The following is a 12500-nucleotide window of genomic DNA, read 5'->3' on the forward strand; positions in this document are numbered from 1 at the left end:
ACAGTGCTCACAGTACTCACAGTGCCCACAGTACTTACAGTACTCACAGTGCCCACAGTACTTACAGTACTCACAGTACTTACAGTACTCACAGTGCCCACAGTACTTACAGTACTTACAGTGCCCACAGTACTTACAGTACCCACAGTGCTCACAGTACTCACAGTGCCCACAGTACTTACAGTACTCACAGTGCCCACAGTACTTACAGTACTCACAGTACTTACAGTACTCACAGTGCCCACAGTACTTACAGTACTCACAGTGCCCACAGTACTTACAGCAACAGATTTTAACAGTTTTTGTCCCCACAGGAATGTATGGGGTGCAAAAGTTTTAGGACACTTCTTAAGTCACAACGATACAAATACACTAGTTACACCCAACCAACCATATGGAGTACCACAGCAACCACCTGACACAATAGCATCTACATAGGCAACTGCCTAACAACTGCCTAGAAATCATCTTTCAAAAGCAAGTCATCCATCTAGCAACCGACTGAGATACCACAGCAACCACCCAGCAACACCATGGCAACCACCAAGCAAAACCATAGTAACCACCTAAACTACCATAGCAACAAGCTTCAGCACAACCACCCAGGCAGTTAATCCACTTTCTGGATTCTCCACCTCTGGGAAAAGTTCTTCAGGCAGCAGAGCTTCTCCGGCTGATTCCGGCCGCTCAGAACCGCAGCATAAACCACTCTCTCAGATCAGTCGACCTGATCAGACTAGAATTCTCTCTCAGCACTGATCCCATCACCACCTTCACTGCTCCATACAGCGCTTATCACTGTGTGTGTGTGTGTGTGTGTGTGTGTGTGTGTGCAGCGGGACTCTTTTAGGTGCTAATTAAGTTTTTTCAATTAGGCTCCTCCAGCAGGCCGAGTGTGACAGATTGAGCTGATGATTACGGGAGAAGCTTGGTGGTGAGATAAGGCCGGAGCGTTAGCCGCGGCGCCGCTAACGTCCTAATTGCTCTGCGATTCTAATAGAATGAAAATGTGAGTCAATTAAAGAGGTTTATTTTTAAATTAGTGACGGGTTCACACACACTCGGCACTAATCTGATCTGATTTACAAGCTGCAAACTTTTACATTTGATTAAAAGAGACTACAGCGAGCGGACGGATCCGGGCTGCGATTCCCCATAACGATTTATCTTCGCTAATTACGAACAACTTTAGGAAAAACGTAACTTTAAGAACATCACTTTTGTGAGTGTTCCCCAAAAGTCTTCTCAGGTGCCGTCCACATGTCTGGATATTTCCCACACGCCGCTAGCCCTGAAGGGGCGACAGTTCCTCATAAAGAGAGACATCAGAAATAGATAGTAATATTCAAAATGCGTTATTTATATTTCTGTGATTGATTCAGAACTGTAGCGCTGTCTGTGTGTGCGGGACTGTGGCTTTATGATTGATGTAGTTTACTAGATTGGTACGGAGGCATGCATTCTGACACCAGTGTTTTCATAACAGAGAATTTATGGGAATGATTGGGAATAAAATAGGAATATTTGAAGCTAAAGGTGAGAACCTTACATCTAGTTGGTATAAATCCAGAATATACCAGAATCTTGGCTAAAATAATTAGATATGAGACCAAAACTGGGCTATTGAGACCACGCCCTCTGCATTCACTGTTCAGCACATGTCCAGATGACTAGAAACCGGACACTCACCACTGCTGAAAGCCACATTTGGAGCACAGGACTCCCTAAAGTCAGGTCCTGTTCTGATGAGGTTCATATTTTTATTGACAGTAAAAACACTGAAACATTAAAGCAGCTGTTAAATCCAGCTGTGATCTCACAGGTGTGCTCTGCTAAATCAGACAAGCTTAACCAGCAATTCCATTACAGACTAGCTTACCAAGGCTAGCAACAGGTTAGCTTACCAAGGCTAGCAACAGGTTAGCTTACCAAGGCTAACATAGGTTAGCTTACCAAGGCTAGCAACAGGTTAGCTTACCAAGGCTAACATAGGTTAGCTTACCAAGGCTAGCAACAGGTTAGCTTACCAAGGCTAGCAACAGGTTAGCTTACCAAGGCTAACATAGGTTAGCTACCTCTATGTTTTGTCTCAACAGGTTTCTGTAACCAAGAATGAATACTAATTATTTATTTAACATTTTGAAGACCAGCAGAACGCTCTTCTGATTGATCAGAGAAAGCATTTATTAAGTTTTACTTGCAACTATGCGTCATAGTATTATTTGCATTGTTATGCCTTCATGTCTGCTTTTGACATGCTTTTCTACATTGATAATAGTGTAAGATGAAGTTCCTTCAAATTATCCTATTTTAATTAATATTTTCATAATAATTCCAGTAAATTCCCATACATTCCCAAAATTACCATGGAGAGTACATTTCAAGTTCCTGAGCTAAAGTTCCCATGGAAAGCTACCGGTAATTTACAGGACATTTATTGGACATTGGACCCTACAGCTCATTTTCATTGATGTTCATGATATATAGATATATATCTGATGAGTACTACATACATTGAGTACGGCGAGTTCCAGGAAACACTTTAATGTTACGAAAACCAAGAACATGAAGACCCACTTCAGTTTAACACGAAATAAATGTGAGTTTATATAGTTTCTTATGTAGCTCTAATCTAGTCGATCTGCAGGTTTTGAGAAAATTATTTTAGTATTTTCTTATTTTTTTTTAAGTATTTTGTTAGTATTTCTACACATTTGGATTCTTTTAAAGTGATTTTAACCACTAAATCATTTCTGCAAAATATATATAATAACACCATTCTCTCTAAAACAGGTTTAAACATGGATGAATGTCTGTGGACTAAACTCTCCATTTTAAAATGATGCTCTGCAGTCCAGGACTAGGCTTAGTCCAGAAGCTTAGCCCCTGTCTGGAAAACCAACTTCGAAAGTTATAAAATAAAGTCTTTATTTTCATTCACACTACATGTCCAAATGTTTGTGGACACCCCTTCTATTGAACGCATGCAGCTCTTTTAAGTTGCACACACAGCTTGTCTAGTCCCTGTAGAGAAGAAGTACTGCCAATAGAATAGGACTCTCTGGAGCTGATCAACATCATGACCCTATTGGCTCCATGCTGCCTAATAATGCCAGGCGTGGGCTAGAGGGGTATAAAGCCCCCCAGCATTGAGGAGCTGTGGAGCAGTGGAGGAACTGTGTTCTCTGGAGATTCACAGCAATGCTCCTTCTCCAGAATCTAGTAGACAGTGGACTCTGGACAGTAGAGATAGTTACTCCAACAGAAGCTCGATCAACTCTTTAATACTCTTTAATGGGCAGGTGTCCCAATACTTTTGTCCATATAGTGTAAAATGTAGAGAAGATGATCAGATCTGAACTCGGTCTGGTCTAATAAAGCCGAGCGCTGGAGTTTGCTGTAAGAGAAGCTGAGAAACGCATAGAGGCAGATTTTCCTGCTGCAGCATTGATATTCATACCGACCGAGCCCAGCTGCTCTGAGACGAGCCTGAGTGTGTGTGTGTGTGTGTGTGAGAGAGAGAGAGACAGAGACACAGAGAGAGAGAGAGAGAGAGAGAGAGAGAGAGTGAGAGAGAGAGAGAGAGAGAGAGAGAGACAGAGAGAGAGACACAGAGAGAGAGAGAGAGAGAGAGACACAGAGAGAGAGAGAGAGAGAGAGAGAGATAGAGAGAGAGAGTGAGAGAGAGAGAGAGAGAGAGAGAGAGAGACAGAGAGTGAGAGAGAGAGACAGAGAGAGAGAGAGAGAGAGAGAGAGAGAGAGAGAGAGAGTGAATGTGTGTTGCATATGAAACAGGACATACCCAATATCCCCTAAGGGAGCCCACTTCCTCTGCAGGATTCAGCTGAACACCAGATATCCCAGAATTCTCAGAGGCACTGGGGTTTGGGGGGTTGTTGGCAGGATGCCAGGCTGTCTGAAAAGTTGCGAGTCAGCCAAAACTGAGAGAGAGCTTCAGCTCCGAGGAGTCCACTCTTTATCACTCACACACAGCCCAACCCAACTCAGCCCAACCCAACCCAACCCAACTCAACAAAGCCCAACTCAACCCAACAAAGCCCAACCCAACTCAACCCAACCCAACTCAACCCAACCCAACTCAACAAAGCCCAACTCAACCCAACCCAACTCAACAAAGCCCAACCCAACAAAGCCCAACCCAACCCAACAAAGCCCAACCCAACCCAACTCAACCCAACAAAGCCCAACTGAACTAAACCAAAAGGCTCACCCATCCTTTAGAGAGCGGTGCTGTTCAGCCCTAATGTTAACAGTATGCGGCCACTCTGAACCACGGTGTACAGTGTACCCACCCCCACTGTTCACCCACCCCCACTGTTCACCCACCCCCACTGTTCACTCACCCTCACTGTTCACTCACCCTCACTGTTCACCCCACCCTCACTGTTCACTCACCCTCACTGTTCACCCACCCCCACTGTTCACTCACCCCCACTGTTCACCCACCCTCACTGTTCACTCACCCTCACTGTTCACCCACCCCCACTGTTCACTCACCCCCACTGTTCACTCACCCCCACTGTTCACCCACCCTCACTGTTCACTCACCCTCACTGTTCACCCACCCCCACTGTTCACTCACCCCCACTGTTCACCCACCCCCACTGTTCACTCACCCCCACTGTTCACCCACCCCCACTGTTCACTCACCCCCACTGTTCACTCACCCTCACTGTTCACTCACCCTCACTGTTCACTCACCCTCACTGTTCACTCACCCTCACTGTTCACCCACCCTCACTGTTCACTCACCCCCACTGTTCACTCACCCTCACTGTTCACTCACCCTCACTGTTCACTCACCCTCACTGTTCACCCACCCCCACTGTTCACTCACCCTCACTGTTCACCCACCCCCACTGTTCACTCACCCCCCACTGTTCACCCACCCTCACTGTTCACTCACCCCCACTGTTCACTCACCCCCACTGTTCACTCACCCCCACTGTTCACCCACCCCCACTGTTCACTCACCCCCACTGTTCACTCACCCTCACTGTTCACCCACCCCCACTGTTCACTCACCCCCACTGTTCACTCACCCTCACTGTTCACTCACCCTCACTGTTCACCCACCCCCACTGTTCACTCACCCCCACTGTTCACTCACCCTCACTGTTCACTCACCCCCACTGTTCACCCACCCTCACTGTTCACCCACCCTCACTGTTCACCCACCCCCACTGTTCACCCACCCTCACTGTTCACCCACCCTCACTGTTCACCCACCCCCACTGTTCACCCACCCCCACTGTTCACTCACCCTCACTGTTCACTCACCCTCACTGTTCACTCACCCTCACTGTTCACTCACCCCCACTGTTCACTCACCCTCACTGTTCACTCACCCTCACTGTTCACCCACCCCCACTGTTCACTCACCCTCACTGTTCACTCACCCCCACTGTTCACTCACCCTCACTGTTCACTCACCCCCACTGTTCACTCACCCCCACTGTTCACTCACCCCCACTGTTCACTCACCCTCACTGTTCACTCACCCTCACTGTTCACTCACCCCCACTGTTCACTCACCCTCACTGTTCACTCACCCTCACTGTTCACTCACCCCCACTGTTCACTCACCCTCACTGTTCACCCACCCTCACTGTTCACCCACCCCCACTGTTCACCCACCCCCACTGTTCACTCACCCTCACTGTTCACTCACCCCCACTGTTCACCCACCCTCACTGTTCACTCACCCTCACTGTTCACTCACCCTCACTGTTCACCCACCCTCACTGTTCACTCACCCTCACTGTTCACTCACCCTCACTGTTCACCCACCCCCACTGTTCACCCACCCTCACTGTTCACTCACCCTCACTGTTCACCCACCCTCACTGTTCACTCACCCTCACTGTTCACTCACCCTCACTGTTCACCCACCCCCACTGTTCACTCACCCCCACTGTTCACTCACCCTCACTGTTCACCCACCCCCACTGTTCACCCACCCTCACTGTTCACCCACCCTCACTGTTCACCCACCCTCACTGTTCACTCACCCTCACTGTTCACCCCACCCTCACTGTTCACTCACCCTCACTGTTCACCCACCCCCACTGTTCACTCACCCTCACTGTTCACTCACCCTCACTGTTCACTCACCCTCACTGTTCACCCACCCCCACTGTTCACTCACCCTCACTGTTCACCCACCCCCACTGTTCACCCACCCTCACTGTTCACCCACCCTCACTGTTCACTCACCCTCACTGTCCACACACCCTCACTGTTCACCCACCCTCACTGTTCACCCACCCTCACTGTTCACCCACCCTCACTGTTCACTCACCCTCACTGTTCACCCACCCCCACTGTTCACTCACCCTCACTGTTCACTCACCCTCACTGTTCACTCACCCTCTTGCAGCCACCCCAGATTTAAGCGATACTTCAGTAGCAACCTGAAGCTAACCCCAGTCCTGCCTCTTCCCAAACCGCTGAGGTCCTGCAGTGAACGCTTGGGTGGTTTAGATGTTAATTGGTGGATTAGAAGCTTGCTTGTTAGCTACATTAGCATTGTAGCTTCAGTGTAAAACTATAGAACACGGTGGTATTTGGGGTTTTGAGGATTCTGGGTGGGGTTCTGAGTGGGGTTCTGTGTGGGGTTCTGTGTGATGTTCTGAGTGGGGTTCTGTGTGGGGTTCTGAGTGGGGTTCTGTGTGGGGTTCTGAGTGGGGTTCTGTGTGATGTTCTGAGTGGGGTTCTGTGTGGGGTTCTGTGTGATGTTCTGAGTGGGGTTCTGTGTGGGGTTCTGAGTGGGGTTCTGTGTGATGTTCTGAGTGGGGTTCTGAGTGGGGTTCTGTGTGATGTTCTGAGTGGGGTTCTGGGTGGGGTTCTGAGTGGGGTTCTGTGTGATGTTCTGAGTGGGGTTCTGTGTGGGGTTCTGAGTGGGGTTCTGTGTGGTGTTCTGTGTGGGGTTCTGGGTGGGGTTCTGTGTGATGTTCTGAGTGGGGTTCTGTGTGGGGTTCTGAGTGGGGTTCTGTGTGGTGTTCTGTGTGGGGTTCTGGGTGGGGTTCTGTGTGGGGTTCTGAGTGGGGTTCTGGGTGGGGTTCTGGGTGGGTTCTGAGTGGGGTTCTGTATGATGTTCTGAGTGGGGTTCTGTGTGGGGTTCTGTGTGGTGTTCTGAGTGGGGTTCTAAGTGGGGTTCTGAGTGGGGTTCTGGGTGGGGTTCTGTGTGGGGGTTCTGAGTGGGGTTCTGTGTGATGTTCTGAGTGGGGTTCTGTGTGATGTTCTGAGTGGGGTTCTGTGTGGTGTTCTGTGTGGGGTTCTGTGTGGGGTTCTGTGTGATGTTCTGAGTGGGGTTCTGAGTGGGGTTCTGTGTGGGGTTCTGTGTGATGTTCTGAGTGGGGTTCTGTGTGATGTTCTGAGTGGGGTTCTGAGTGGGGTTCTGTGTGGGGTTCTGTGTGATGTTCTGAGTGGGGTTCTGTGTGATGTTCTGAGTGGGGTTCTGTGTGGGGTTCTGTGTGATGTTCTGAGTGGGGTTCTGAGTGGGGTTCTGTGTGGGGTTCTGTGTGATGTTCTGAGTGGGGTTCTGTGTGGTGTTCTGTGTGGGGTTCTGGGTGGGGTTCTGTGTGGGTTCTGAGTGGGGTTCTGTGTGGGGTTCTGAGTGGGGTTCTGTGTGATGTTCTGAGTGGGTTCTGAGTGGGGTTCTGGGTGGGGTTCTGTGTGGGGTTCTGAGTGGGGTTCTGTGTGATGTTCTGAGTGGGGTTCTGTGTGGTGTTCTGTGTGGGGTTCTGTGTGATGTTCTGAGTGGGGTTCTGTGTGGGGTTCTGTGTGATGTTCTGAGTGGGGTTCTGTGTGGGTTCTGTGTGATGTTCTGAGTGGGGTTCTGTGTGGTGTTCTGTGTGGGGTTCTGTGTGATGTTCTGAGTGGGGTTCTGAGTGGGGTTCTGTGTGGGGTTCTGTGTGATGTTCTGAGTGGGGTTCTGTGTGATGTTCTGAGTGGGGTTCTGTGTGGGTTCTGTGTGATGTTCTGAGTGGGTTCTGAGTGGGGTTCTGTGTGGGGTTCTGTGTGATGTTCTGAGTGGGATTCTGTGTGATGTTCTGAGTGGGGTTCTGTGTGGGGTTCTGTGTGATGTTCTGAGTGGGGTTCTGTGTGGGGTTCTGTGTGATGTTCTGAGTGGGGTTCTGTGTGGTGTTCTGAGTGGGGTTCTGAGTGGGGTTCTGTGTGGGGTTCTGAGTGGAGTTCTGGAGGAATGATGAACTGAAGTATCGCTTTAATAATGTTCAGACTGCAGGCTGTTCGGGGAGTGGAAGTGAAAGAGCGAGACAGAATGCGAGACAGCGCCGAAGCTCAGAACATCCTGTCTTTCGGCCACTTCCTGTTCCACACTGAGAGGCTCAGACAGCAACAAACACACACACACACACACACACACACACACACACACACAGAACAGAGAGCGAGAGCGAGAGCGAGAGAGGTTGAGTAACAGCACAGCCGCGTCTGTGACCTTCCTTCAGCGAGCAGAGAAAGAGGAAGTTCCTTCACCCCACCCAGAGAGAGAGAGGGAGGGGGGGGGGGCGCCAGACTGATTTTCACACATAAGGAGCAGCACAACATTCTCCACCAAGAACCCTGCCAAGACACACACACACACACACACACACACAGGCTGAGTATTCACTCATTACCATTTATTATTCAGTACCCGCTGCAGATTAATCAATAACTAATATCAAGAGATAGATCTGTCTGTCAGTCTGTCTGTCCATCTACCTTCCCATGTATATATATATGTTTTAAGGCAGGTAGCAAATACGTGTGTGTGTGTGTGTGTGTGAATGCATCTTTGTTGGATCATGTTCTATTTTAACACACACACACACACAATACACCAGTCTCTGCCTCATCAGCTCTTTTCAAGTGGAACAGTTCATGCAAATGACCCAGTGTGTGTGTGTGTGTGTGTGTGTGTGTGTATGTGTGTGTTGGGTATTTGGGGTCTTATCAGTTTTCCCCTGAGGAAAATGGAAGTGCTACCCCCACCAAAACCAAAACTCTAATCCTGTGACCCCCACCAGAACCCAAACACTGCAGTGTCCAATTACTTAGGGTTTATTCCTCACAGCTAACCCAAACACAGCTAATAGAGCCTTTATAGAGCTGTTATAACTGTGTTATAAACACTTTATACATGTGTTCAAAATACCTCACTCAGTTATGATGCAGTCTGTGTTATAAATGTGTTATTAATACATTATTATTTCTATTGAATCGTTTACGGCGGGTCAGAGTCCCTAGGGTTCCACAGGGTTCTGGTTCCATGCAGTGTGTTTGGGTACTAGATAAACGCATATATCCAGTTTAGCCCTTAACCCTTTGTTTCCACCTTAAGGCTCAGTGTCAGTGGAGAGTGGCGTGAATCGACAGAGCTAAACAAGTAGCCTGGACCCTCCAGCAGTTCCTGGGCTTTAGAAGAGAAGACATGAATAATTATGTGGCTCAACCCCCCCCAATCCCCCTCCTCCTTCTCTCGGGTCCTCAGAGATAAGAGTGAATTTACACACAAATAAAGCTGATGGGCTTCAGGACCATCACTGAGAGCCTTCAACCTCTAATCTACTCGGATCTCCAGCTGAACCTGCTGATTAGAGCTCAGGAGATAAAGGTGGAACCCAGTTGGAGAACTAAGTGCTGCTAAGTGTTCCCATTATTAACACTTTAAACCGCACTCAGAACCGCAGAGCAGCAGGGAGGCCCAGGAGAGACCTCCTCCAACCTGGGCCAGCTTCTGTTTCAGAGGGAGAACATCACAGGAGTGGCTTTAGTACAGATTCAGAACCAAATCTTCTCTGGAGTTCTTTAGTAGGTCTTTAGTGGTTCAATGGGTTAAACATCTGAGGAAGCGTGACTGAGTGGGAAAGGAGGTCAACCTCTTCCACCATCCACACCGACCAAAACGCAACAACACATCTGTCCCTGTGGTAGACAAGCGTCCAGTTCTCCACTTGGCAAGGCCACCACTCCACACCTCTAAGATCTACTGGGTTCTAAGATCTATGTTCTCCTCCTTGTGGAACGTGATTCACACACGCTTCTCTACTGAACTGCTTCACCAAGACAACAGAAATATCCAGCATGTTTTAACCATCCGACTGCTGAAGCCCTCCAGCATTCAGCGTGAAGCTTTACACTCTCCAGGATGATAAACAACAACCCAGTAGAGGAGCAGGGTCACGGTCCACACCTCGTATCCCCAAACAGCAGCTTTACAGGAGAAGGAAAAACCTTCTGAACTTTCAATGGACGTCGGTGTTGGAGCGTTTCTATTGGTCCGTTCTGAAGCTGTGACACGGTATAAAGAACAGCTGCAGAGTCCCGTTACGGAGGAAAGTGAGAAATGGCAAATTAGAAAAAGCTTTTATTTTGTTTTTAGCTTTTGTTTGTATTTAGAGTTTTACCTGCAGTATTGGCTTCACCACACTGAGGTCACGACATGCAGGATGCCTCTGAACACACACACCGAGCCGCTAAAACACACACATCACAGCTAAAACACACCTAACAGCTTTATAACCCAAGGTGTCGGCGGCCAATTAGGGCCATTGTGTGAAATGTGGTCTGAGCTGCAGTCTGACCAACCAAACACCCCTGCCCCCACCACCTCCCCCACCAGCCTCTACTGCCCCCACCCCTCAAACAACTCACTTTCACTGTGCTGTTCTCCTAATACCCCCCCCCCCCCCCCCAACAACGTTCAGTTACTTTCCCTTTTCCTGAAGCCTCTGAGTGCTTCAATGTGGTTGTTTCTGTTTAAAGAATAATGGGGGGGGGGGGGGGGGGGGGGGGGGCAGTCGACCCAATGATGTCTGCCTGTAAGGTTGACCAAAAAGACACACACACACACACACACACACACACACAGAGTAGTGAAGCCTGCTGAGTAGTGTAGTAAAGAAGGTCTGCTTTCCTGTTGTCTTTCAGGGTTTCTACACACCTCCACTGAGGAGTCTTACTGAACCAGCAGATAAAATCATCATCATCATCATCATCATAATCACCAGACCCATCATCTTTATCATCATCATCATCATCACCAGCATAATCACCAGACCCATCATCTTTATCATCAACAGCATCATCTTCACCAGTATCTCAATCGCCATTATCAGCAGCAGCGTCACGCCCATTCTGTTGCCCTCAGCACCCCCTCTACTGCCCTGCAACCATTATCCCCATCATCATCATCATCATTCCCAACATCATCCTCACCAGCATCATCTTTTTTACCAACATTATCATCACCATCCTCATCACCATCATAATAACTATAATCATCACCATCATCACTATCATCCCCATCCCCACCATCACCATCCTCCACATCACCATCATCACTATCCTCCCCATCACCACCATTGTCCCATCATCCCCATCACTACCATCACCATCCTCCACATCACCATCATCACTATCATCCCCATCACCATCATCATCCCCATCACTACCATCACCATCCTCCACATCACCATCATCACTATCATCCCCATCACCACCATTGTCCCATCATCCCCATCACTACCATCACCGTCCTCCACATCACCATCATCACTATCATCCCCATCACCATCATCATCCCCATCACTACCATCACCATCCTCCACATCACCATCATCACTATCATCCCCATCACCACCATCCTCCCATCACCATTATCATCCCCATCACCACCATCACTATCCTCCACATCACCATCAACACTATCATCCCCATCACCACCATCCTCCCCATCACCATCATCCTCCCCATCACCACTATCATCCCCATCACCACCATCCTCCCCATCACCACTATCATCCCCATCACCACCATCCTCCCCATCACCATCACCATCCCCATCACTGCCATCACCATCCTCCACATCACCATCACCACCATCACCATCATCATCCCCATCACCACCATCCTCCCCATCACCATCATCATCCCCATCACCACCATCACCATCCTCCACATCATCCCCATCACTACCATCACCATCACCACTATCATCACCATCACCATCCTCCACATCACCATCACCACTATCATCCCCATCACCATCATCACTATCATCCCATCACCACCCTCCTCCACATCACCATCATCATCATCATCACCATCCTCAGCATCATCACTACCATCATCATCTTCATCATCAACATTATCCTGATTATCATCCTCTTCACATCATCATCATCATCATCATCGCCATCATCATCATATTCCTCATCATCACAATCATCCTCGGCATCATCACCCCCATCATTACCATCACCATCCTCATCATTATCATCCTCTTCATCAATGGTACCCCCCGACCCCTTCCCACCCGGGCACACTCACCCTGGGCGCTCTCCTCTTGAAGGTTCTGCTGTAGTCGAACCTGTCCTTCACCTCCTCCAGCAGTGCCTCCATCCTCTCCCTCTCCTCCACCTCCTCCTCTTCCAGCCCTTTCCCTCCTCCTCCATCCTCGCGCTCGCCCT

At 48.9% G+C, this 12500-nt stretch overlaps 1 protein-coding gene across 1 annotated transcript in view; it reads right to left on the minus strand.

Moving 5' to 3' along the window:
* Positions 1-12500, minus strand: part of LOC140557090 (ski oncogene-like) — a 36414-nt gene that overhangs the window by 22493 nt on the left and 1421 nt on the right. The window contains exon 1 of the mRNA XM_072681224.1: positions 12361-12500. This exon is cut by the window's right edge and continues 1421 nt beyond it. Coding sequence (XP_072537325.1) covers positions 12361-12500 — 140 coding nt within the window. The remainder of the gene's footprint in view (positions 1-12360) is intronic.

This window comes from Salminus brasiliensis, chromosome 6 (genome assembly GCF_030463535.1).
Source record: "Salminus brasiliensis chromosome 6, fSalBra1.hap2, whole genome shotgun sequence".
Classification (NCBI taxonomy): Eukaryota; Metazoa; Chordata; class Actinopteri; order Characiformes; family Bryconidae; genus Salminus; species Salminus brasiliensis.